The sequence below is a fragment of the Mus musculus genome, chromosome 2, assembly GCF_000001635.26.
Source record: "Mus musculus strain C57BL/6J chromosome 2, GRCm38.p6 C57BL/6J".
Taxonomy (NCBI): Eukaryota; Metazoa; Chordata; class Mammalia; order Rodentia; family Muridae; genus Mus; species Mus musculus.
This window is the reverse complement of record NC_000068.7, coordinates 69,378,493-69,406,113: the sequence shown is the minus strand read 5'-3', so window position 1 is coordinate 69,406,113 and position 27,621 is coordinate 69,378,493. Positions and strand designations below refer to the sequence as shown.

Below are 27,621 nucleotides of genomic sequence, written 5' to 3'. Positions count from 1 at the left end.
ACAGGAGTTGGGAACGATGAGAAAGAGAGCGGAGGGTGTGGGGGGAGTATGTTCAGTGTCCAGTACATACTTGTATGAAAATGCCTTTCTACAGATAGTACCACATCCAATAAATATACAAGATAACATTTCTAAAAGAAGTTAGGCCAAGGTCAGGACCTCTTGTGTTTTTTCCTTATGGAGGTGGAGGGCTGTTACACCACAGTTACATCACTCTGTTGACTCACTCGGAGCTGCCTCTTGCACAAAACTCTTTAGTGTGTTTGCGGTGCGGCTCTGAACCCTCTCAGTGAGTTTTGGAGGCACAAACAAAACTCTGTGTCTTTATCATGTTAGCCCATGGTTTGAACTTACAGAAGTATTTTTACTGGGGTTCTGTCTTCTCCTGTCCCCTGCCGTACCAAGACACCTATCTCTGTGTCTAAAGGATCCATGGACGGATGCTCTCCTCAGACTTGACCCTTTTCCAGTTTGGAGGTGAGATCTGGCCAGAAAACTTTTTCTTCTTTTGTCCTGAAAGCAATCTATGAACCCTGAAAATGCTAGTTTGTATTGATGCCTATGACGAGAAGCTGAGTTTCTCACACAGATTCTTGCAGTAGGGGTTGGAGAGCAGGAATGAGAGAAACACCTGCTTACCTTTCTCTACCATCCTCTTAGAGTCCCAAGACACGGGACTTGCCAGATAGCTCAGTGGCTAACTGCAATTCCTGCTAAGCCCCCAGTTCACAGTAGAACTCCTGGAATCAGAGGGTGGAAGGAGAAAACTGAATCTCATGCATGCGAGTGTGCACGTGTGAACACACACACACACACACACACACACACACACACACACACACACACACACATTAAATGTGGAAAGTAAAAAAAGGGTTTCAGAGAAAGGAGAAAGTGGAGCCTCTAGCTAAGAATCTTGTCTTATACAATTTCAGTACTCAGGGTTTGCAAATTGCTAATCTACAATGGCTCTCAGTGTGCTAGAAAGAATTCACAGGAAGCCCATGTATTTAAAATTCATTGTGTGATATGTGGCTTTTCTTTTTCCCTTTCTTCCTTTTTTTTTTTTTCCCTCTTAGAGTTCAAGGATGGGGAATTTAGCTCAGATTATTATACATGCAAGAATTTGGATATCATGTTTTTTTCTTTGTAAAGAGAACAGTAAATATCTTCTGTGTAATGGCCATAATGAATTCATAGGAAATCCATGGACTGTACTCCGGGTAGAGCGTGGCTGTTTGAAAAACTGAATGGGAATCCTTCTGATGATGGAAGCAGGAGCTGGAGCCCTAAAGTGTTCTAGAACTGGAGCTAGTTGGCAAAGCAATTAGAAGGCAGTGACCTCCCCTTCTTCAGTAGTGTCAGGGCAGAAGAGTGTGATATCATGAATGTGTTCCATGAAATGTCCCTGAGACAGATGCTGGGTTATTCCTATCAAATCATTCAGATTTTTCCTGGCAGCAGCAATTTCCTGGCAGTTTCTTTGACTGCAGTGTAGTAGTGATAGAGGCTCTGAACTCATCTTGTATCTTTCCATTCTTCCAGTGCCTAGGTTAGCCCTAGCTACAGGGACCACGATAGACTGCCAATATTTTTTATTCAAAACAAAGAGCAAAACAAAACAGCAATAAGAGACTTGGTATTTGTGGCACCCCAATCTTTGGTGTCTTTCTTTTTGTTTGATCTTAAAAGCTAGAAGATTTTAACTCTTGGCTTTGGGTGAGGAGAGGAGAGTGAAGGTCATTGTTGAGGTTAACAAAGGGCACTCACAAACAAATCCCCTAAGCAAGTAACATTAAGCAAACATGATCGAAGATGACAAAGAAGAGAGGAAAGGGGAAAGGAAATTCAGAAATGTAGTTAGAAACCTTCAAAGATCTGCTAAGTGAGAAGAAATAGAATTTACAAAAACAAAAATGAGTGTATCTCTACATGTTTCTTAAAATTATATAACACTTGTACTTATGATCATTATTGAGTTGGCAAGACTGATGTCAAGTGGGTTAATAATGGTTTTTGCTTTTGTATAATCAGAATCGAGGGTTAGGAAGACTTCGAGAGCCTTGGATTCTTTATCATACAGCAGTATTCTGAGCATGGGCTTTGGAATGAGACTGCCTGGGTGAGACTTAGCCCAAGATGACGAGCACTCTAAAATACAGAAATTTACCGGAGTGGCTGAGTTTATCTCCCCAAGTCTAAAACGCACAGCTGATTGGCTGACGAAATGTAGTGAGGGTTAGATGAAGCTGTTCATGTAAGGCATAGCAACTGTAAGACTATGTCACAGGAAGCATCTGCTAATTCACCAGGTATATTATTTTTCCAGCTGTGACATACATACACACATACATACATACATACATACATACATGTATGTGTGTGTATATATGCACACACATGTAAATACATATATATGTATATACATATGTATATATACACACATGTATATAATATATATGTGTATACACACATATTATATATATGTGTGTGTATGTGTATTGTATATGTATGTATATATATATATATATACATACATACATACATATATATATATATATATATATATATATATATATATATATATATATGCATTGTCTGCTTTCTAACTCAGGTGCCACGATTTGGCATATACTCAAGTTGTAGCTGCCATGGAAGAAAAAAACCAGACTGAAGGCTGAGAGTAAACCTTTTGCTATGTGTGACTATTGTCCACAGTTTAGGGTACAGATCCATAGTGCAATCCTATCTGTCTCTATTTTCTCCAACAGAAGTGAAAAGGGTCAGTTTAGGGCAGGTGCTGACTGCCCTGAGTAGAAAATGACAGAAGGTTGTGATGTCCTTGCCTGATCCGTTTCAGGTTACATCCTGTATCCAGGCACCAAGTGGGGCTGCGGATCTGCATCTTTCTCAGGCTGGTATCCCTAAGGAGAGAGCTTGGAAATTGTTAAACTACAGACTGCAGCAATGCTCTGGCTAGGACAGTGCTTCCTAAACTAAGATGGAAACTACTACATTTTTCTTTTTAAAAATAAATCCTGAACTGGGGTGTGGTGTAGCTCAGTGGTGTAGCATGGGCCCATGCCCGAGATTCTGGATTTGAGCCTCCATGACAAAAAGAAGGGTGAAAGAAACCAGAGTTAGGGGCAAGTGTAACAGAACTGTCTCCTTTGGCAAGGATTCAGGAGGCCATCGCTTAGAGTAAAATCGATAGAAATCACCTGTAGGTAGCAGAGTTTTTCATTTTGCGAATGTTTGGCCATTTCTACATAAATGAGCCTGTGGTGTCTTATACCCCCGAGAACTACTGGGATGAATACTGTAGAGAAAGGCAAAACTTGAACATTTTTCTTAGCAGCTTCTTGGGAATTTTCTTCATTATGTACTAGGCTGAGCTACCCACAGATGGTTTAGGGTCTTGAAGATAGTTTAAATGGAAGAGATTCTCTTTCGTCTGGACAGTTTACATATGCAGCAGGCTCCTTCACAGTATCTCCGAACCAACAAGTGAAGAGCAGCCACCTTGTTCTGCTGAGCGAGCCTTCTCTGTGGGAAGGCTGATGGCGGAGCTACAGCTAAGAAGGAAGTACTCAGAGCTTAACAGAAGTGCAGCTGGCACACTGCTAACACAGATGCTGCAGCTGGCAAGCTTGCGCTCAATGGTAGACTGCATGACACTTAGTTTTTGATGGGAAGAAAGAGTAAGCGAATTGTAGCTACTTAAAGGGATAAGAATAATAGAAAGCATCTCAGGATGAGGCAAAACAGAGACAGAATTAGAAGGTTGAGCGATTGGATTAGCATGATTGGAAGATCAATAAAGGAATTCCCTTGGGATTCTGCAAATCTTGGTAGTCTTTGGACATCGGGAAAGTCAAAGGGCAGTAAGCAAGCCACAGAGTCTGAAGCCATGAGATGGAGCCAAGAACCTGGCCTTGTAATGAGGAGCAGCTGTAGCCAACAGAACTGGTGTGCTTCCGCTGTGATGCAGCTGACTGATGAAGGTACTGGTGAGGTACCTCTAGGGCTAGGACCAGATGCAGTGACTTCACGGTAACAGCAGTAGTGTGTCCTCTGTGTCCCTCTGGAGTATGAGGCTTGTATTGGCGTGTCCCCACCTTTCATTCCTTGTCTTTTTCTGCCCTTCTATTTCTTCCCTGTTTCTAACCGCCTCTCAGTTCATACCAGTGCTCTGCGTGGTAACACCTTTTATCTCTTTCTTGTTCTTATCAAAGCTTATCAGAATGTATTGAGTCTTCTTCTCTGCCAGATAACAGAGCCATTGGATCCACTTATTAAAGACTTCTTATCACTTAACATTTCAATAAGCGACAATGCTTAGCAATCTGGATTACTGAACCAGTCAGGGGCAGGTAGCAGCACACCTATTTTGGATGGAGAAGTCTTTCCATTTCTCTTTCATCTTACCAATCAGGTAAAGCTTCAGTATCTGGCAAGACTGGCTTATGAGATAGGCCTTCTCTGTCCTTATTTTCACAGAAGACTTAAGAAGAGACTATGGACTATCTTCTTTTAAAAACGGAAACCTGGTCTAAGTGAGTCCGAGTTGGGTCTGGTAAAGAATGAGATTGAGGTGCCAAGTCTCTGAAATCAGCCAATCTCGAAGCTGGGGGCAGGCATTTGTGGTTAGTTGAGTCACACAGCTTTGGGATTTGCCAGCTCTACTTTCTGTTTCAGCAATAAAAAGTCTTGTAAAACTGCTGGCATGTGAGACAGAGGTATCCAGAATGTCTTGGCATCTTTCCCAGCAATGTACCGAGTCTTGGGGAAGAGACTTGTTAGAGCGTGGTCCATGCACCCTACCACTAGAGAGAGGTCCAAGTTCACCGAGGAGGTATTGCTTTTCAGTCTGTGTAGACCTATAAAAAAGAGACAAAATATGTTCATTCTTGGGCAGAAAAGGAGAGTCAGAGTGGGAGGCTAGGGTGCAAACAGGAAGACACTAGTGACAGGGACTTTGTTTTGACTTTGCAATTATAATTGAGGCTCACTGGAATGGTTTTCCATTCTCCAGAAAAGGATGCTGCAATGTTTTCTTTAGGCCAGCTGATCTCATCTCAAACTTGGAAGGGCAGTAGAATCGCCTTACAAAGCTTGTTGAAATCCAGACTTCTGGGTTTTACATACAGAATTCCTGAGCCAGTAAGCATGATGTAAGTCTTAGCATATGCATTTTCCACAAGTTTTCAAGTGAAGCTATTGGTCTGAGGACTTTGAGGACTATTTCTCTAAAGGTAGTAGAGAGAGGATACTGTCGTGTCCATGGGGGCCTTTTCTCTAGGAAGTCATGACTTTGAATTCTAGTCTATTCTGAAGAGTACTGTGTTATAGAAAATACGATTATATACATGACCTTGTGTGTGCATACAAGGGTGGAGAGGGAACTTAGACACCTCACATCTCTCCCAGTTTTGTCCTGAACCAGAAGTTAAATAAATGTCTCTGGTTATTGGGCAAATAAAGTGCGTCATGACCTAAGATCCCACCAGAAAGTCAAATAATCTCACAAGGGGTTGGGGATGGATTCTTTAATAGAAAAGTGCTAGAAAGACTAGCCTTTCACAGGCAGGAGAAGGAAATTGGAACTTTATCTCATCCTGAATAGAAAAGTCAACTCAGAACAGATAAAAGACTTGAAAGTAGAACCTGGCACTATAAAACACAGAGTAAAAGCTTTCTGAAATTGGACCAAGCAGTAAGTTTTGGAGATGCTCCATAAAGCATAGACCACAAAAGCCAGAATTGATGGACAGGACTGCATCCGACTAACAACTTTCTGTGCATCAAAGGAAGCAGTTAAAAGAGCTAAGAGATAACTCATAGACTGGGAAAAATATTTGCAAACCATACATTTATAAGGGCTTAATAGCCAAAAAGAAATATAAAGGGATTTCCAACAACTTGATAGAAAAAAATTGAACAATCTGATCTTTGAAACATGAAAAGGAACCAGACAGACATTTCTCAAGAGGCCATTAAACAGGGCCAGTGGGTGTGTATGCGAATGTGTTAGTCACAGTGCACGAATTGCTCTAGTGCTCAAATTTAACCCATGGCAAGACATCATAGTGGACCATTAGAGTGGCGGGTGATGAGACAAAAGATGAGCAGTATTGACTGTGGTGCTGAGGGAAGAGATCCTGTACATGTAGTTGCTGAGAATGTAAACTAAAACAGAAACTGGTGTGAGGCTTCCTTGAAACATGCAAAATAGCACTACCCTATAATATCCACATGCTTTCAAACACACCTGAGCTGCGTCTTCTCAGAGGAAAAGCTACCATGTTAGATCGACAGCTCATAGTTGTTTAGGAAACCTAATAAGTGATGGTGATAGCTGTTAAGTGAAGTTGTTTAAAGAACATAGTAATGTCAATGGCTAGTTTAAATTATTGTTCAGCCTGAGAAAATGGAGAAAGGTGACTTTAGATTTATGGTCTGCATTGGGACTGTGAGTCTGGCTCATCTCTAAATTCTGACTCGGAAATATTTAATATAATACTTAATATTTAATATCACTATAAATTTGGGCTCAACGCTCAAGAAAATTCTGAATGTTTTCAACCCCAAGAAATGACAAATATTTGAGGAAAATCAATCCACCAGCCTCCTTGGTCTGTTTATCACTTGGTATTCTTATTATGCTATGCCTCATAAATATGTACAATTGTTATATGCCCAAACAGAAAAAAATTGCATGGAATCTTGTGATATAGCTATAGGTGCTTATCAGCTTCAACATCATCATTATCTCGTATAGGAAGCTCTTTTACAGGAGGAACTTTGTCTCTGAAGCGTTAAGTCTAACAGGGTTAAGTTCAGTCTGTTTCCTTTGACCTACACAAAACCTTTAGAGTCAGAGTGCAAGAAATGCAGCTTTTAATGGTGATGGCTCTAAGCTTACAGAGACACTCTTTGGAAAGTTTGTCAATCAGGCATTTTAGTTGAAATCATCAGGAGCCTTTTTTTTTTGCACGCACGCGTGTGTGTATGTGTGTGTGTGTATTATACTGAATGGCTGAGAATGTCTAATGTTTTGAAAACTTCCATACATGTTTCTGACTTGAATCTTGGGTCTCTGTTCAAACTGCTTATCTTGAACCTTGTCCTCGTGCTCTGTGTTACTGTAACTCAGGAAGAAGCAGAGCCACATTTTGGAGGGATGGTGTGATATGGAGGGAGGCAGGACCTTGTACCTCTAAAGGCAAGAACTCTGTGTTTGAGGAACGTCAAGTAAACATTACAGGTCCAGAAAAACTGGAGCTGGAGAAGAGTTCTCAGCCAGGAACTTTGTTCACTGCAAAAGTGTTCACTGCACTGCTTCTTTGGGATTCGAGTGCCCAAGAACGCACGGCACAGTTGTGCTGGTTCACATCTAGCTGTGCAATTTCAGCCATGTTACTGCTCTGCGTCTCTGCTTCTATAGAATGAAGAATATAATAACAGCTGCTCCACCAAGCCCAGGGATTATAACTGAAGCGGGCGTGTGAGGCACGTAGGAGGATGACGAGAGCTTTAAATGCTCACGGTATTAATCATCCCTCCAATCACCGTGGGCTCCTGATTATCCCTCCCCTTGCCTCAGTCTTTTGACTCATTTTTACCTCTCTTCCTCTTCCTCTTCCATGTGTTCCTGTGCCTGATAGCTTCCTCCACTCAAATAACTCCTGGATTTTAAAGCCTTATTCAAACCGGTATGGGCTGGGCCTCTTTCCTGCTCTGTGTCCTTTGGGCAATTAGAGCCCACACCCATGGCATCACTTCTGGCTTTCTGGGTTGCCCTGCAGAAGATTTGTCTGCTTGGTGCTGTATAGTCTCACTGTTTCACAGTCTTACTTGGCTCCTCTTTTGTTATCAGCTATGGTCCAGTATGAAGGTCACAGTCTGACTCTCCTCCATCATTTGTCACTTCCACAGATCTGTGAGCAATGCTGAACAAGTGGCTTGTGTTTAGTTATAAGATGAAGTATGTATGGAGAGGAAAACTATGGAGAGCAAGGCTGCTGGCTTCAGACCCTGGCACGACCAGGAGATGCTGGGCACCCTAGAAAGGATATTTCACCCTGCCAAGCCTCTGTTCATTACTCCAGTAACTTCCTTTGAGGTATAAATGACATGATTCAGAAATGCTTAGTATAAAACTTGGTATTTGTTAGTTTCTTTAGTAAGCACTCATAATCACTCAAAGAAGCCAGAGGTAACTCTGAACTTAATACTCATATTAAAGATCCACATTGCTGTGTTTGCGACACCTTCATTCTGACCAGGACAGGGGATCCCAGAGGAAGACCCTGCATCTATGCCCAAACTCACTTTTTTCAATGTAGCCCTCTCCATATTGTTGTTTGATATCTGGAGACAGATGTTTCCAAATGGCCAGTTTTTTTTCAGTTGTCTTGATTGGATCTGCCAGCTCTGTTTTGAACAGCCCTGGTTCAATGCATGAGACATGCACACCAAAAGCTTTCATATCCCGCCTGCGAGAAGAACAATCAAAGAATCTTTTTTTTTTTTAATTTAAATTTAAAGACAAAACAAAACCCACGCTTTCATTGAGCTGTGTGTCCAGTCTAGGGCTTCATGCACGTTCAACAAGCATTCTGTGGTCACATCCTCAGTCTTTCATATCCTTAATTTTCTTTGTGTTTCAGTCAAACTTATCTGGAGGGTGTTTATTACTCTTCAACTTGTGTCTTATGAGTTTTTTCAAAGAACCACAGAATGGCTATGTTGGCAACAAACATCTTGTCCTATCCTGTCTGGTTGAAGATGAAGAACCTGGAGCTCAAGGTGGTCCAGTGAGGATGAATGGCAGGACAGAAACAGCTGTGGACGGACCGGTCCTCGGAACAGCCCCACACCAGTTCAGCGTTTCCCCCTCAAGCTACCTGCTTTCATTAAACGGAGAAGCGTTTGGGTTAAGACCGTTTCTTTTCCATGTTCAAAGGGCCTGTTGGTGAGATGCAGGAGAGACTGGCTTGGATGGACAAGTCTACCCTGAGTTTTGTAATGTGGATTGCAACGTGACTGAGGATGAGGAAGGCTCGAGTGTAATGATCCCTGGCATGCCACCCTGATCCCTGATGAGCAAGCTCTCCCTTCTCATCACTACAGGCGGTCTCAAGTTTACACAGTTACGAGTCACAGGTTTGCGATGTGGGTGTCTCCTTCCTGTCAACTGAAGAATGTGTTGCAGACCAGTCACAAATAATTATTTTCTAAATTTACTGTATAGTTCCTCTAGGAGTATATAAAGAGGCAATCATTCATTTTATAGAAATCTTACCCATACTGAGGCTTGAAGCCAGATCTTGTAGTGCTAGGCCAGAGATCTGCCACTAAGCTACACACCTGTCCTCACTATGTTATATGTTTTTCATATATATATATATGTTATATGTTTTTCATATATATATATATATGTTATATGTTTTTCATATATATATAAATATATATATGAAATATATATATTTTCATATATATATTTATATATATATATAAAGAGAGAGAGTGAGAGAGAGAGAGCAAGAGCCAATACTCTTAACCTCTGAGCCATCTCACCAGTCTATATGATATTTTTTAATAAGCACTATTTTTAACCATAAAACGTAATTCAATTCTTTTCAGATTTTGATTTCCCGCAACAAAACTATTACACATTTTGAAATATATTTTACTGACAATGTAAATTAACTTGACCCTGGGAGATTTTGAAAGGTATATTACATTAAAATCTTAAAAGTTATTGTTCAATCTAATTAGATTTTATTCATCTGTCGACTGATCTGGGAGAGAGCAGTTTCAAGGAAGTATTTGAGAAGACTTCTTTCCTTATGTATTCATGAGAATGACACAGGGACAGGAGGCAGGCCACTCTGCTGAGCTTTGGAGGGAAGGAAAGTCAGCATGAAAGCAATACACGTGCTGAGCAAATACAGCTTTAGTGACCCAGTCCTCTCTCTGTCTCTGTTGGACTGTTGGATCAGTCCTTCTCTCTGTATGGAGACATCCAGGAACAGCCACTGGACTAGGCTGCACGCACAATTCCACGTCAAATACCAGTTCTGGGGGCCATAAAGGCATAAAACATTTCCTGTTAATTACTTTCAGACAGTGTCTAGCCGCCACCCAGCAGATTCTACAAGCACTGCAGTTAAGACAACTTTTAAAACACTAGCATTTTATTATGTTATTGATGCTTATAGAGTGGAATGTTTATTATTATATTGCTTCTTGAAGAATGGAATGAAAATTGGCTGAGACTGAGAGAGGTCACCACGACAGTATGGTTCCCAAGTATGATGGTCCCTCAGCCATGGGCAGTGTCTGCTAACGCTGTAGAAAAGCAAACTCTCCGGCCACATCCCAGACCCACACCCAGCAAAATCTCCACCTTCAACAAGTCCTTCAGGCTACTCGACATCACGTTAATGTTTTGGAAGAATTTTACTGTGCTTATTTCTTAGGGGACTCAGACTTGACAGCTGGATCATGAGGCAGAATGGAAGTTGTCAGCCTTTACTAACCTCAGCGGGATTATCTATCTTTTTTATTAGTAAGCTAATTCTAGATCTATGGCATCTATATATAAGCTTTAACATATGCCTTTAGTATTACTAATGGAATAAGTTGAGGCAAGGCAGAATCAATTTTGTCTTTTCTTTTGCTTGCCTCAACATGATACAGCTGACTTAACTTCTGTTTGCTTCTCCAGCTCTTCCTGCTTGCTTTATCCCAGAAGGTCACCTGCATTAAGTGTACCTTAGCATCTGGCAGCACAGTCTGTTAGACTCAGGAATGGGAGAACACAGTATGGGACTAGTGATTCCTCATGTAGTGTCAACAATGGTTATTTCATCCTTTCGCTGGAGCTCCCAGCCCCTGGGTCTCCAGGTGAAACTTACTTTCCTGTCTCTCAATCTTGAAGTCCTTGGAAAGCCCTTTGCTATCAGCCCTTACTCCCATCCTTGGGATATCTCTTCACACCTCCCACACATTTGAAAATTGTCCTTTAAGTAAATTCTGTTCTCTTAACACAATTTTAACGTGTGGTCATTTCTTTTCAGAACCTTGACTGAAAAAAGCACGTATGGGCTTTGAACTGAGAGTCACAAATTCTGGTTCTTGGTAAGATGAATCTAGCATCCTCTTCCTGCCTCTCCCACTGGATAGAACTGCAAAACCCAACCGGAGATTATTAGACAGCCATTGAGACCTAATTCATTTCTGCTGGAGGCTTAAATAAACTTGTACTATCCCATAAGCACCTACCAGGAATATCAATAGAAATACACCCTGAATGATTCTCCTTTTGGACAAATTGACCTGTTGACTGTAAATTCACCCCACTATTGGCATCGTTCACTAATACAAAAGCAAAAAGAGCTAGACTCAACATAGATTTGGGTTCAAATATCAGTTCTACCACTTATCAGTTGTGTAACCCTGGGCAAGTGGAAATATTTTAAAGTGCTCAAAAGGGTACCTCATACATACTAAGTATCCATCATTAGATAGCAGCAATTGTGCTTAGTCAATTAATTCCCCTTACCTTAGGCTGTCATTGAAACCCTCCACTGCGTATTTGGATGGAGTATAGCCCCCTCCACCAAATGCAAGCCGGCCTCCAATGCTGGAGACATTGATAACACGCCCTCGAGCTTTTTTGACCAGTGGAAGCATATTCAGTGTCACGTTGATGAGTCCAAACAGGTTAACTTCAATGGGTTCTCTGTAGTCGTCCACTGTCAACCAGTCAGTGGGAGCCAACACGCCAAGAACACCAGCATTATTGATCAGACCCCAGAGACCTGGAACAGAGAGGGAAAGAAGGCAAAGTAGAAAATGTCATTTCTATGGGCATCTCAGAGGGAAATACAGTTCTTTCTTTATACAATGGTGCTATTTCCTCTTCATAGTGACTCCTGCTTTGAAATGTCTTTGCATTTTGGGGAAGTGGTAGCTGGCCGAGTGGGTGGTTATGTTGAAATTATTCATGTTAGTTTATTGGAATTCAGGCTCACTGCTATTCTATTCCTGGTTCCAAGTGTCATATATTTTTTTAATGCTTTTTTGAGGAAGACTTTTTGATCTCTCAACTAAGATGTAGAGCAAATTGGTCCACTTTTCTGCCTTGCAAGATGGTGCAGCCAGAGTATATTTATAAAATATTCTGTATGGGTAGAAAAGTAATATGAATCTACCTTTCACTAAATTTTGATAAAAAAGTCATCCACTTGACTGTTTCTTGACTGGAAATATATAGTATTGCTAAAGGTGAGCACCAAGATTTGTCTGGAGGAGGCTTTGCTAAATCGTTGAGTTTGAAGTTCAGAGTCTTAGAGCTAAAGATGTTATTGAAGCACACGCATTTCCTTTTAGAGAATGTCTAACGCTCATTGGACCACTGGACTCCCTAATGACCATTTTCCTCACATCACTGGGTCCTGTCCTAGCGACCACTAAAGATGGATGCACTCTGGACTCATCTGATGAGATGTGGGTCCCAGGTCAACAGGTGGTGGTGATCTGGATGCCATTTTCCATTCTCCTATAGGCTTGGCTCTCAACGCCCTTTGCTGTGATGTTGTTGTTGAAGCTCACATAAAGTCAGGACCTTTATGCCTGTTCTAGATCCACCTGCTGGGACTCAAGGTGAGTCTATCTGGGCACATCCCTCATACACTGAACTACTCAGCAGCTCTGCGGAGGTCCAGTAAGGTGCTGCTGGAACTTAAGAGACATCCTCTTGATAGGCCATTCAAGATGTGAACCTGTGCTTCACATCTGAAATCACATTGCTATTCTGCTTCAGTTAATTCCTCATCCCCCGGACCTCCCTAGCCCTGCCCCCCTTCTCTAGTCTCTTACCCTTTTCTCCTACATGGCTCTTCACCCACTGGGCCGTCTTCTTGACATTCTCTGGGTCAGTGACATCCAGAAGCACGGTGTGGAGTCTCTCTGAGGTTTTGGCCTTCAAAGCAGCTGATCCTGACTCAGTCAGGCAGGCAGCAATGACACGGAAGCCTTTTTTATCAAAAGTTCTGGCTGCTAAGTTTCCAAAGCCCGTGTCACATCCGGTGATGAAGACATACTTGTCAGCAATGTCTGCTATCTTCAACTGCCCTTTATAATTCCACAGAAAAGCACAGAGGAACAGGAGAGCCAACAACCAAAACAGCATCTTCCTTTTTCTCTGTGTGACAGGGATACTTATTTCACGTACAATAAAAGATCATGTCCTGGATGTTCAATATTAGAAAGAAAATTCAAATTAGAATAATCACATGTTGGCAAATGTGAGTTATTTAAATGAATTTGAGTAGACAGTTATTAAGATGATTTTTTTTTTGGTTGCTTGTTGGAAAGACAAACCATTTAAATCACACACTGCCTCTTTAAGGTAATGACAAAACCAGCCAATCAGAATTCATAAAAATCCCGGGGGAAAGAAATGAAGTAGAAGCAAAGTTGACCCAGGTCACTGAGTGAAAGGAGCTGGAAGAGTTGCCTAGAGTAGTGACATCAATCTCACACGCAAACTCATCCATCTGAGAGACAGAGCCTCACAGTAAAATTGTACATCCCATCACTTGTAAAATTCGAGAGGAAAAGAGGACCAGTGGTTCTCAACCTTCCTAACGCTGTGACCCTTTAATACAGTTCCTCATGTTGTGGTGACCTCCCCAACCATAAACTTATTTTTGTTGCTACTTCATACTTGTCATTTTGCTACTGTTCTGAATCAGAATGTAAAGATCTGTGTTTTCTGATGGCCCTAGGCCACCCCCTGTAAAAGAGTTGCTCAACTGCCATGGGGTCGCGACCCACAGGTTAAGAACCACTGTCCTGGAGAGCCTCGCTCAGTCTCTTTGTCTTGCCAGACCCCCAGTTGTTTTCAGAATCCATAAGAGGAGAGCATCCGTGCTGCTAATACTAATATGGCTTCTATTTTCTTATTGTAAATGAATGAGAATCACCCTTCCTCCTGGCTTGGAGATGATTTCTCAGAAGAGACAGAGTGAAAGATCCCAGGAAGTCAAGGAGGGGGAGGGGAATGAATGCCTGCTATCTCAAATCTTTAAATTTGGTCTTCAACAGAAACCTCTTGTAAGAAAGAAAGGAAGAAAAAGTCACGTATAAACGGGATAAAAATGAAGCAAGTTTATGTCGTAAAATTGAGGCTTTGACCAAACCACCTCAAAGAGAGCCAACTGGAATATTAACTTTGCTGTGACTTGAGGGTAACCCTGGACGACCTAATATTAAGCAGGAGGAAGGCTTCCTGTACCCTTCCTCAAGTACCTGCGTCTCTGTTTTCCCTAAGCGTGACATACTTGCCATAGGTATTGGCACCTGCAAATGGCACTTCACCCCACCCAGTAGGAGGAAGTCCTCAAGAGTCAGAGGGGAGGCTGCCTGAGGTCTGAGGTCATGGAGGTCCAGCCCTTCCAAGTTCTGGTGAGAGGAAACAGGAGGAAAAGAGGTCAGTTCCCTCTCCACACAGGAGCCATGTATTTGCTCCCAAGTCAGGATAGGGAAGAAGGTGCAGAGAGGACATCACTTTTGCAAAGAGCCCGCTCTCCTCCCCACAGCCCAGAGGCCTAGAAAGTTCCCTGCATGTCTGCAGAGTGTATCTTCTGGGTTTAGATTTTTTTTTTTAATTTTTAAAAGTGATGTATATTTGAAGGGGGCAGTGTGTGTGAGTGAGTGTGTGTGTGTTATGTGCACTGGAGTATAGGTGCCTTCAGGGGCCAGAAGAGATAATGGGATCCCCTGAAGCTGGAGTTACAGGTGGTTGTCAACAGTCTAATGTGGGTGCTGGAAACAGAACTCGGTCCCTCTGTAAGAACAGTACACACTCCTAACAGCTGGGCCACCTCTCTAGCTCCCAAACAGTGTCTTTGTCCTTGATCCACTCTCCTGTAGAATCTGAATACTTCACACAAGAAGAGCAATAGACACAGACCAAAGTGCAGACCTGTGGATGCTTCCAGAATCATGTATATTTACGGATACTAAGAAACCTTTTCTTTTCTTTTCTTTTCTTTTCTTTTCTTTTCTTTTCTTTTCTTTTCTTTTCTTTTCTTTTCTTTCCTTTCCTTTCCTTTCCTTTCCTTTCCTTTCCTTTCCTTTCTTTTCTTTTCTTTTCTTTTCTTTTCTTTTCTTTTCTTTTCTTTTCTTTTCTTTTCTTTTCTTTTCTTTATTTTTCCTCTCTTTAACCCTGTCTTAAAAAGTAATGGCTATTACATTTGACCCAAGATTTTGTTAAACAAATGTGTCTATAAACAAATGTATACATAGGATTTCAAATATGTTCTTATACTTGATTTCTATGATTATATAGCTAATAGTATATTTAAGATAAAAATAATTCAGTGTATCATCTTTATTTCTTAAGGAAAAAATGAGTCCTATTTTTTAATCTTTTTTTCCCCTAAAAGACTTGTGAAGAAAGAGATTAAAAAATCTACTGAGAGATATAAACTAGCAAAAAATATTAAACTATGGGAAGCCTAGAGATGCAGCTGACTTGTGATACAGTTATACGTGTATTTGAAAACAGGATTCTAAATTACTTAATAATTTGGTTTAGTTTCCACAAACTTTTTTTTTGTGTGTGTGTAGGAATTGATTTGTTGCCTATAAATGTCCAGGCAGCAGGGTTTCTGCTCCTCCAATACACAGTAATATAAAATGTCTAATTACGAGGAGAAGCAAAAAGCACTCATGAAATTACATATTTAGAGATTTTAATGACATTTCATATTTGCAAATCCAATTCGTTATAGTGTTTTGTTTAAGTCTGGCCTTGAGAGTTATCAAATGTCGAGATGTCTAATTTCATTGTAAATCAAAGTTCCTAAGAAATTATTTGAAAAAAGCAAAACACTTGTGGATTGTAGTGTCCCTACAACAGAGACTGTAACTTGTCCGACGGTCAATTTTGTGGGGGCAGACTGAGAGGAGTAATTGTGAGAATGCTGCCCACCTTGGAAACGGCCTCTCCCTAGACATTTACATAAACTCTCATGTGGTTTCTGTCTAGCCCCCTGGAGAGCATATTATTTTCCAGTTATAGAAGATAAAATAGGTTCAAAGATAGAAGGTGAATGGCCAAGGTCATTGATTCCTGAAGCACCATGCCTTCCCATGTGAGAGAACTGGAAACCCTGAACTCTCTGGTAGGTGGCCTGAGCAGTGTCCGAGCTAAACTCATAGAGTCAACCTAGTACCTTGCCAAGGCTGCGGAGAGGCTAGGCTGAGAGCCCTCAGACCAAAACAACCTCTGATATATGAAGTACTTGTTCCTTTCATCATCTCCCCGTGTGCCCTCCTCTCTCTCTCTCTCTCTCTCTCTCTCTCTCTCTCTCTCTCTCTCTCTCTCTCTCTCTCTGCATGTGTGTGCACTCTCGTGTGTGTGTGTGTGTGTGTGTGTGTGTGTGTGTGTGTGTGTGTATGTGTGTTTATATAGATATTTTTCAGGGGGATTGGGAAGGTGGGTGCTATTCCTGTGATGATGTGAGTTACCAGACACAAGAGTCTTGAATTAGGAAGGACGGAGGGTTTTTATGTCAATGAAAACCCCTTAGGGTTTCTATACAACTTGGGGAATTCTATATATAGAATTGAAGGAATGATCCACTTAGGGAAGATAATCTAGTTACTTTTCTAATTTGTTACTGAAATTTAACACATCTTTCAGTTATGACACCAGTAACACACTTCTGGAGTATTTGTGGTACCCAAGATTGTTATCAATTACAGTCACAGTATTTTTATGTTATATTGTTGTTGCTATTATAAAATATGGTGTGTGTCCCCTTCTCTTTTGTTGAGACAGGATCCCATTATGTAGCCCTGGCTGCTGAAACTTTCTAAACAGGCCAGGCTGGCTTTGAGCTCACAGAAATCTGTCTGTCTCTGCCTCCTGAATGAGGGGGATTAGAGACATATTTATCATTCTTGCTATTGTGGTATCATTAACATGCTAGTGAAAGACAATGTTTTAAATATCTTTGGTGTATGTCATCTCATCAGGCTTCCTTTAAAAGTCTATGTATTTTAATTCATGCATTGAAAAGTATTTACTCGTTTTAGACAGTGGGTATGACAGCCATGTAAATCAAAATTTCCTAGAATACTTTAGCCCTAAATACATGTATTTCAACAAGAACACGTGAAAGCACACAAAGTCCATGTCTTCACCATAACTAGACAACAGACAATCCTCAAACCTCAAATTATGTGACCAAGGAAATGAGTAACTACATATGGCTGACAGATGTCAGGTTTCACACGATCAAAGAGAAGAGCTGAAAAGACTCAAGGGGAGGGGATACTGGCCTGGACCCTGTGTAACTGAATGAGGGAGAGAGAGAAGACCGTCAACTAATGGTTTGGAATATCTGTAAATAGATATATAAATATATGAACAACTACTTGTACCTACCTGATAAAGTATAAGGAAAACCTAAGAATGATGAATAGACCAAGGAACCAGAGCCCATTTTTTTCAATCTTATAGTCATTGGAGTAGTTAATATAAGGATAAAATTTGTCTGGGGGAATATAAAATGATCATGAAGTGTCTTATGATACAAAGAAAAACGCGGCTAAAGAATGCATAACAGCCAGTTGGAAGGGTCTTACTCACTAAGTACGACACAATTTGAGCATCAAAGCAAATCATGTCATAATGGATCTGTAGGTTGTTGACTATCATATGAACATAGTCATTTTGGTTAGCGTCAATAAGGGTCTATATAAGGAAAGGGAAGCCATGCCAACTAACAAGTGTCAAAGAAGGATGCAGTTAGGAAATCAGTATTAGCAGTGACATAGTAACAATTGTTTCAGTCAAGAATTATCAGTGGATGCTAGGATGACAGTATAAAATCACAAAGATTGTCCCACAAAGATAATTATTAATTAAAAAAGAGAATAATAGTGATTTCACAGTGAAGAAATCTGAGAGATAACTTTAAAAAAAATGCTAGAAATTGGTATTCTTAGTCACGGAGGAAACCAACATCATGTGCTTCCTGATAGACACACTGGAAAGGACTGAGCAGTGAGCGATGCTCAGCTCCAGCTAATCATGCGTGAAAAACTACTTCCAGTTCTACAGAATGTGTGCCCCATGCTCTTCAAAAACACCAGTCATAAAGGAAAAAAAAGGGCCAAAGGTGCTAAAGAGACAAGACAACGAAATGCAACACATGACCACAGACATGTAAACAGCAAACATGTTTCCTTGTCTCAAAAATAACATTATTACATAAGCTAGTGAAATTTGGGGGAAAAAATCTGTAAACTTGATAAATTTTACTTTGAAAATTATATGGTGGAAAATGATACTTTTTTGATAATTTATATTGAAGTATTTAAAGATTATGGGGCATGATATCTTTAACTTGCTTTCAAACCATCCAAGCTGGGCATCGGGGTACAGGTCTTTAATGTCAACACTCAGGAGTCAGACACAGGCAGCTCTATGTGAGTTTGAGGCCAGCCTGGTGTACATAGCGAATTCCAGGCCAGCCAAGGCTACATAGTAAGATTCTGTCTCAAAAACAAACCAAACGGTAACAAATGATCAAAAATTCAATACACAACAAAATGCAAGTTTAGAAAATAATATATGTATATATAAACAAAAACTCATATGTATATATAAAAAAGAATGAGAGTAAAATGTGGTAAGATGCTAATGTTTAGAGCCTCTAGATCATACCATTCTTTTGACTTTTTTTAAGTGTGAAATCATGCCCACAGATTCAACCGACTGCAGGTTTGAGTAGTTTTGTAAACTGAATCTCCACTGACCACACACAGACCTTTTCATTGTTCTTCTCTCCTGAACAACAGTGTTACTATGTATACAGCATTCATACTAGGCATTACAAATGATCTAGAAGCAATTTAATGTACGCCCAAAGGTGCCACACAGGTCATATGCTTGAACTGTGCCATTTTATACATTAGCAATCCGCAGGTTCGGAAGCCCGTGCGTAAGAGGGCTGTAGAGTCACCACGTGTGAGAGGGTCCTGGAGTCAGGACCCCCTATGTGAATGACTGTATCTCAAAAAAATACAAAGTAAAAATTGGGGAAAGAAAAATGAAACCTCCCACCCCAAGGACTTTATTGGAACGGCTTTGGGCTCTACAGACAAAACATAATGACAGAGTTTTGTAGTGACCTGGGCTGCCTGTCTTCTGCCCTCTAGAAAATCCTGTCCTTACAACCACTGGAGGAAACAAAAAACTCAAAGCTAAGCAGCTCTCTCTCTCTCTCTCTCTCTCTCTCTCTCTCCCTCCCTCCCTCCCCCCCTCTCTCAGTTCTCTCTCTCTCTGCCTCATCTTTTCCACTTCCCATGTAACCTCCTCTCTAAACAAACAGTTTTCCCTGGTGATAAGGAACAGAGAGGGACTTTTTAGTCATTCAGGATGCACCCTCTATACTGTCATTGAGCACCCCTCAGGGCTGACGGTCATCTCCAAGACTGGTGTCCCAAAGGACATGTAACCCTGACCTTGAGTATCATTGATTTGTGAGGCCCACCTTTACTATTGTCTGTAAATGTTAGTCTTTCTTTTAGTCTCTGCATTCTGTATTCTTCTAGGTCACTGGACTAGGCCAGCTGCAAACCAACATGGATCTTTGACCCCTAGTAGAACAACAATCCCAGGTCAGGGCTTTCAGGGCCATGACCTGCATGACCTGCATAGAGAAAGGGACAGCCAGTCAGCTCACCTGAGAAGTAAATGAATAACCACAGCTAGCACAACTGCCCCAACCACTCTTCCATGAACTGTGGTCACATCTCTGCAGTTCCCGGGTGCCAGGTGACTTATCAGTAGGCCTTTGACCTCGGTTGCTTTAGTTGTTTATCAGCTGTGTGTTTCAATTTATCTCACACCAACCTGTTTGCTAAAGAGTGCCCATTCCTTGGCTCCAAGCACTAAAGCTGTTTTGGGGAGTACATCCCTCAGAAAACTCAGAGTACTTTATGCATCCTCTCTGAGCCTTGCCCAGTGGCAGCTCAGGGCTAGGATGTTTTCATTAGAGAGCACCTATCGAAACAACATGGCTTAATATGTTGCACCTTCCCTGCTGAAAGGGCTGCTCTGTCTATTTCTTGGATGTAAGCAAAGGCTTTCCAATTACAGCCCTTTTGATATTTTGAATTCCATAATTAATAAGGTGAAGTCTGGCTAGTGTATGGCATGCTCAGCAGGATCCTTGACTTCTACACATGACATGTCAGTAACACTTCTGATAACGATGTCACCAGACAGTGCTAAGTGTCCCTTAGGGGACAAAATTGCTCCTCCTTGAGAACTGCTGTCATAGAGATTCCTTTCTTGAGGGTCCAGAATGTCACTGTACCCAGGACCACTTGTTTGGAAACTCAGTCATTACTGTTGTAGTGATGTTTCCTTGATGGGCGGTTATATTCGTTAATGACACTAACAGAGAGGTTTTGCTGCTTAAAAAACTGCTCATATCCTGTTTTGGCAAGCACTAACTTTTGTAATGTAAAAAATATCTACTTTTCTTATTATGAGGATAGAAGGTATCCAACAAACCGAGTTATATATAATGACATTTATGGATTTAGAAATGACCACATTGGCAAGCACAGCATTGAGTGCTACTAAGGCCTGGATCCTGGCTGAGCTGGGGCTATGACAGCTCGCACTTGGTAGAAAATCGAGCCTCTAGGATTCTGCAAATGCTCCCAGGAACCCCATAGTCCTCAGATTTCCGGTTCATAAAGTCAGGTGCCAATGTGAACAGCAGCTGTGGTTGACTGGATGCCACAGCCTTTTGAACTGTGGCTATAGGGTCAGGTAGCTGAATGTGGGATTAAAAAAAAAGCAACAGTGAGAGGTTATTGAATGAACAATAATTAAAAATTATTTCAAAACCAAAGATAATGGATCCAAGGTTTGGGTAGGACTTGTCCTTCTTGTGTTGAATGGTTTCCCCGTTAGCCAAGGTTCTGAGCACACAGCACACACACTTTGCCTAGACCACCTTGGCTCATAGTGGTGACTCTTGTATGTGAAGATCTTGTATGTGAAATATTTTCAGCATATGTAGGATAGGAATTTTTTTTTCTTTTTAGAATGTAATAAATTACGGGAAGGAAGGGCTTAATATTTTCTTAGTTATTCTTCCTCATGGAAGTACCACACTGGGATGTCTTTGGATTGGATTGTGATGGAGCATTTGATTATAAAAGTTACTTTTGGAGGGGACAGAGAGAAGGCTCAGTGGTTAGGAGCTCTTGCCACTCCTGTAGAGCACATGGGGTTGGTTCCCAGCACCCACATAGTGGTCCTCTCCTTCCAGATGATCTGGCACCTTCTGTCTTCCAAAGAAGTTTATGTATACATTCAGGGAAAACACTTATACACATAAAAATAAAATAAGCAAATCCTTAATTAAAAAAAAAAACCTGCTGTTTGAGTTGTTGAGCTTCATTTAAAAAAATCATCAAATGAATTTCAGGCTTAGAATTAGGAGAAAATTTTCAACAATTTTGAAATTGCCTTAAGCAAATTTCTGCCATTTTGCCCCATATATTCATGCCAGTGATATTCTCAGTATTAACAATCAAAATGTCAGTCAACTCGGAAAAATGTTGAAGATGATGTAGCCTGTAGTATCAAATATTTAGCTAAGGTTTAGCTCTTTATTTTTAAATAACCAAGCACATCTTTCATCAGTATGCAAATTTGTTTTCATTGTCAATACTTGATAAAATTATGTGTATCCAAGAGAATTGTTTCAAAATAAATTTCTTTATGACTTGTCAGTAAATGTTTGCTTTGTATGCCTGTTCTATAGATCTATATAGTTGGGACTATATAAGTCTGTGTTTCTTGGACAAGTGTGAGAAGCATAAGAAACCCTGTTCTAGGCGGTTGCCTGGACCTGTAGATATTTATCTGAAACTTCCTGATAAAATTATTTCCTTCTTCTTCTGGGTGTGGTAACTCAAGTCTGCAATCTCAGCACTTGGAGATAAAGATAGGAAAGAGAGAGAGACCAGCCTGGAGAACACAATGTGCTCCTGTTTCAAACACCCCAAGTAAACAAACAAACAAACAAACAAACAAACATCTTTCTAGAAGAAACGAATTCAGAAATGCAGGCTAATTGGTCCAAGGTACGAGCTATGATTTTGGGTGACTCTGGGACAGACCCCTCTGATCCCACCCGTGCTGCCTGCCTTCTCACTGGGCTCTGGCATCTAGGCTCTGTGCCTACTTCTCTACCATCTCGGTGTTGTGTGTGATGCTTGGCCTTCGATGGAAGAGCAATAGGCAGGGCAGAAGGAAGAGAGGAAGTTATGATGACCCCTGGACCCATTTCTGAGATCTCTGAACTCTAAGACAAAGGGAGAGAGTGACCAGGACAGGAACGTAGTGTTCTCACTTCCAATTTAGGTCATGAAAAAGTTCAGGATCATATCCCAGAAATCTCACAATACGCATCTCATTTAATCATCATGGTATTTGGGGAACTGGGTCAAATATCACAAATTAGAATATTTGCTACACGGTGTTTAGAACTGACTTTTCCCTGGGCAGCTTAAACTGTGAAAAAGAACATGGAAGAGCAATGTGGAGAAGATCACATCTGTTTTAGTTAGGGTTTTACTGCTGTGAACAGACACCACGACCAAGGCAAGTCATATAAGGACAACGTTTAATTGGGGCTGGCTTATAGGTTCAGAGATTCAGTCCATTATCATCAAGGTGGGAGCATGGTAGCATCCAGGCAGGCATGGTGCAGGAGGAGCTGAGGGTTCAACATCTTCATCTGAAGGCTGCTAGTAGAAGACTGACTTCCAGGCAGATAGGACTAATGTATTACATAAACCCTATACCCACAGTGACACACCTATTCCAACAAGGCCACACCTCCAAATAGTGCCACTCCCTGGGTTGAGCATACACAACCATCATATTTCACAGTGTCATCGGTTGCTAGGAGGGATGAAAACATTTTATCAGAAGTACTCTGTCATACAACAGAGATTCGGAGGGAGCCATGAAAGGAGGCTGAATCTCGCCTTCATTTGTCAGGTAGAAGTCAGAGCTGTCAGAAAACGCTATGCTCCGCAGTGAGCTCCACTTCCCCTTTCTGGGTTCTCTTCCTAGGTTTCTTAGTGGACACTTAAAATAAACCCTGTTGATTTTAGTTCTATTAGTTGCCTCCCTCCACTGGTAGAAAACAGGCGACAAGACAAAAATAAACCGTAATGTTCAAAGTCTTTCTTAGATGGTAGAGTTCTTTCTAAATGGTTCCTCCCAGCTCAGCTTATTTTCTGTCCACAAAACTCCATGGAAGATTCTCTTTCAGAAAACACTGGGAGTTTATTAAATCTTTATTGACCTTCAATTTGTTGCAGTCTCTGGATCAACCACAGACTTGGTACAGTTGTACCAAGATGAATCAAATAGAAAACATTTAGTAAAAAAAAGAAAGAAAGAAAAAGAAAAAAGAAAACATTTAGTGTTGATGTCTGTCTGAAATATCTTCTGATTTTTCTTATGGAGTGCAAGTGTTCTTAATAATGAACACCCTGGAACATGTGAGCTTCTTAATTTAGAAACAGCATATATGGTTTAATACTCAGAACTTATTCTTTATATTTTGCCTTTTTACTGAAGTAAAACAAAACAAAACAAAACAAAGCAAAGCAAAACAAAACAAAACAAAACACCTTTATGTGGCCTTTCAGTGATGTCTGGTATACTTTGCTCTAAGGAAATGGGACCTGAGAGTCTGGTGATACAAATGAGGTCATATGGGTAAGGAGATGCACTCGCTTGAAGAGGAAGATTAAAGTTGGACACCTGAAAAAAAAATCTAAGATGGATTAAAAGATGGAGCCAAGGACCCCAACACAAAATATGTTTGCAGGAAACAGCAATTGTTCTGTTGTGAATCTGGTGAAAAGCATATTAGCCGTGGTGATGACATAGCCAAGGTGAGATGGTACTCGGCATCCTGGAATGGTGAGTTCCCTCCCAGAACAGGAAGAAGAGACGTTTCCTTAGTTACATTTCACCAGAGTCCCTGCGGAAGGGCACAGCTCCACGCCCAGTGGGTGGTGGGAGAAGTTCTCAACTGTGCTTCCTCTGCAGCTCCAGCAGGGGCTGTCCTGCCTCACCAGAGGGACAAACACGTCTAAGGAGAACACTCTTAAATTAAAGCAATTTACCAGAGCATCTTTGCGAATGAATATTAATCTCCTAAAGTCCTTTTGGGTTTATTGTTTTGTCTGTGTGCCTTCTGACGGTAATGGCACATTAGGAGTCACTCTTAAATCTATGACCACAAAATACTAACTGCTAGCTGGAAGGGATTTCATGCAGAATGCTATTATAACGTATGGTCCCAAAGGAAGTTTAGAATTGAGTATATGTGTGTATCACTCCAGTGAGCATACTCAAATCTCTCACTGTCTTTTAACCACAGTTAGCTTTGCTCCAGAGGAAAATGTTAGTGTTTTTAAATTATATCCCTTGAGAATATGACATTTGTCACAAGGGTCTTGTCTCTTGCAATGTATGAAGTAACAAGTTTTCCTTGTATAAAGGTTTAGTCTAAAACTTGGACACCATTTTCAAATGTGAAAATATCCAGCACAAAAAATGAAAGAACTTTCCATTCTTACATCATGCCTCATCTAGCCAAGGGTATTTCAGAGCATTTAATATGTGCCAGGTGACACTAAGATATATAAAACCCGGACCCTAGCTTTGGGCCAAGAGTGTCACAAGGCTTTACAGAATTATTGCCCCCACCAGCTGAAACCCTAGTGTGTGCATGAGCATCTGAAATATCAAGTCACTTTATCATAAAATGTGGATTTTTTTTTCTTTCTGACAGCTCAGAACCCTGGGCCAGCATGCTCCTTAGAAATACTTTTCTTCATCCCCAACATTGTTTTTCTTTTCTAGTTTAGTGTTCATCTACATGTGTTTACAGAAACTGATAATACTGGGAAAGTAGGTGGAGAAACAGATTAGTCCGCACTTGGTGGTTATGGGTCCACCCCCAGGCACTCTTTAACATGTCCACAACTCTTGGAAAGCTGAGGTCACCAATTTCTCATTAGTCTTCAAAGCCACAGAAGATGCCAAATAGGAATTGAGTGATGAGGGAGGGAGGGAGGGAGAGAGACAGAGAGGTATTTGGTTGTGACTGCAGGATGCTACAGGATAGTCACAGAGCCCTGTCCTAGGAGAGTTTCAGTCAAGTTCCTGGGCCGCCCAGATCATTTCTGTATGAGATGGACTTTGCTCCCATCCTTCTCAAACTGTTAAAGAAGCACAGTTGACCTCAGCTGAAAGACAACTTGGTTTGTTCTATAGGAACACGGAAAATCAAGGACATGAGTGAAGGGACAAACGATCGGACAGTCATCGGTTACCTCGCTGAAGATGACTCGCAGTGCAGAAGCTGAGGGCGACTTGCTCCGCTGCTGCAGATTGTCACCTTCCTGCTGTGGTCCAGGGGAAGGAAGTGCAGCTCCGTCAAGCTGATCCTCTCAAGGTGCCTGCGGTCTGCGGAGCTCTGAGACCTGCATGTGTGAAGACTTCCACTTCTCTCAGTGAGTCACACCTATTGCAACACCAAGTGGTGACTAAGTCTCTCCTCCGTGGATGGAGGGCGGGGAGATTGTAGGTCACAGGTTTCCAAAGGAATCGTCAGTGCTTTTTATAAATTAAGTGTGGCTAGCTAGAGAAAACTACTCATGCTATCTTGACCAAAGGAGGAGGCTGAAATCAAGTAACTAAGAAGCTTTTTTAAAAAAAAATTATTTTGTATCTTTTGTAAATCTCCTGGTGCAAGGAACTGATCATTTCACTGAAAAACAAACAAACAAACAAACAAACAAACAAACAATTTTTATGAGCAAGAAGATCAACATAATAAATGACCAAATATGGTTTGGGAATGATTTGTGGTTTCTTTTCCTAATTTGTGTTTTAAGGTATGACAAAACATCTAGAAAATGTCTCTGGAAGTGAAAACGAGAAAGGACTGCCCCCTCACCTCCAGCTGGCCTTTTCCAGAGCTGCTTCCAGCAGACCTGGCATTGCTTGGTGCCAGCTGAAGCTGTAAGGGGTGGGGGATGAGATGCCACCCACCTTCCCTGCAGCTTGCCAACTCCCCCCCCCCCCCAGCCTCTCCTACTCATGATAGTACAGGCAAGCCAACAGTGCACTGAAGTTTTACTTCTAATTTCAAGCTGTATTCTTCTGCTTCCACCTCTGCTCTGTTCCTTCTTGAAGAGTAGTTACTATTTCCTCCTCAGAGCAAGCAAATGAAAGAGCCCATCCCTCTACCGGAGTCTAGACAGGGCTACTGCTTTTTAAATTAGGTAGGTGTGGTTCCTAGTTCCTCCACAACGACAAAAGACTAGTTTATCCAGAAAAATATTTGGGGTACCTGATATATGCAAAATATACTTTCCCCCTTTAATAACGCTCAATACAGAGTACAGGCACAAACTTGTGGCCTCAGAGAAAAACCTCATGGATTGAAATCCATATGAAGACAGCTATGGTAATTAATCCTCCTTATAAGCAGGCTATTATTTCTGAGAGGTGGAGAGAGCCTCAGGCACCTGGGTGGTCCTGGAGGACTGAAGGGAAAGGCCAAAGAAAAGGTTACACCTTTTGCAAGCTCTACTCAATAATCTCACTCAGTGCCGCTCTGTTTTTAAAAATTCCCCAAATGGACTTAAAAAAAATGAAATGTCGAGCCTGATTTGCATGCTATGGTTGGGAATTCTTGCCCTCTACTTGGCGTGGTCTCTCAGTACTGTTGATAAAACTGAAAGGTTCAGTGTCTAGGCATGTGGGGTAGAGGTGGGGGTGGGGTTAAAACAACCCCTTCCTCAGCTTGTCAGCTGGGTATTGACAAAGGTGTTCACGAATGGAATCATTTGTTAGCAGCCCTGTCTCCAGGCTGAAATCGCAGCCATGTTCAAAGTTACATACTGAGTTCTGCTTCGTTTTGCTCTGTCCCTTTAGGATGTCAGCTGTGAGGGCCAGTGAGACGGTAATCATTCACCATCAGAGGGTAAAAGATGCCGCCTCGAAAACGTGACAGACCAACTTCAATCTGCAAGATCTCCTCATGGTAGAAGGAGAGAATTGGTTCCTGAAAGTTGTCCTCTGACCACATGTGCATTGTGGTGTGTGTGTGTGTGTGTGTGTGTGTGTGTGTGTGTGTGTGTGTAACACAAATAGACACACAAACAAAAGAAAGAAAGAAAGAAAGACAGAAAGAAAGAAGAAGCTCCACCCCCTTTGTTTTTCACAAGTGAAAGAATGTTACCTTTGAAATCGATACTTTGAGCAGGCGTGGTGGCGCACGCCTTTAATCCCAGCACTCGGGAGGCAGAGGCAGGCAGATTTCTGAGTTCCAGGCCAGCCTGGTCTACAAAGTGAGTTCCAGGACAGCCAGGGCTATACAGAGAAACCCTGTCTGGAAAAACAAAACAAAACAAAAAACAAACCAAGAAAATGCTACTTTGTTCAGAATTATCCCTACATCAGGC

General features: G+C 41.3%; 1 protein-coding gene and 1 long non-coding RNA gene across 8 annotated transcripts; one reads left to right on the top strand and one right to left on the bottom strand.

Moving 5' to 3' along the window:
- Window positions 1-331: 331 nt before the first annotated feature.
- Window positions 332-27,263, top strand: Gm36393. 7 transcript variants are annotated; one of them, XR_003953849.1, is made up of 7 exons: window positions 392-477; window positions 8,969-9,177; window positions 11,088-11,148; window positions 12,578-12,675; window positions 23,811-24,033; window positions 25,424-25,662; window positions 27,092-27,263. It is a non-coding gene; the product is annotated as a predicted gene, 36393 (long non-coding RNA). The 7 variants fall into 7 exon arrangements; XR_003953848.1 differs by having other exon boundaries at window positions 23,811-24,061; XR_003953850.1 differs by having other exon boundaries at window positions 8,969-9,168; window positions 23,811-25,662.
- On the bottom strand, window positions 3,028-25,652 carry Dhrs9 (dehydrogenase/reductase (SDR family) member 9). Its single transcript, NM_175512.2, has 5 exons — window positions 25,483-25,652; window positions 12,892-13,262; window positions 11,573-11,831; window positions 8,335-8,498; window positions 3,028-4,880 (listed from the first exon to the last, which is right to left on the bottom strand). The coding sequence occupies exons 2-5, from the start codon at window positions 13,202-13,204 to the stop codon at window positions 4,657-4,659; spliced, it is 960 nt and encodes a 319-aa protein (NP_780721.1). The 5' UTR covers window positions 13,205-13,262; window positions 25,483-25,652; the 3' UTR covers window positions 3,028-4,656.
- Window positions 27,264-27,621: the final 358 nt, after the last annotated feature.

Coding starts and splice junctions, on each gene's coding strand:
- Dhrs9 (NM_175512.2), bottom strand. CDS start 13,204: ATGCTGTTTTGGTTGTTGGCTCTCCTGTTCCTCTGTGCTTTTCTGTGG. Junction 11,832..12,891: donor GAGCCATGTAGGAGAAAAGG/GTAAGAGACTAG, acceptor TCTCTGTTCCAG/GTCTCTGGGGTCTGATCAAT. Junction 8,499..11,572: donor GGTTTCAATGACAGCCTAAG/GTAAGGGGAATT, acceptor TTCTTCTCGCAG/GCGGGATATGAAAGCTTTTG.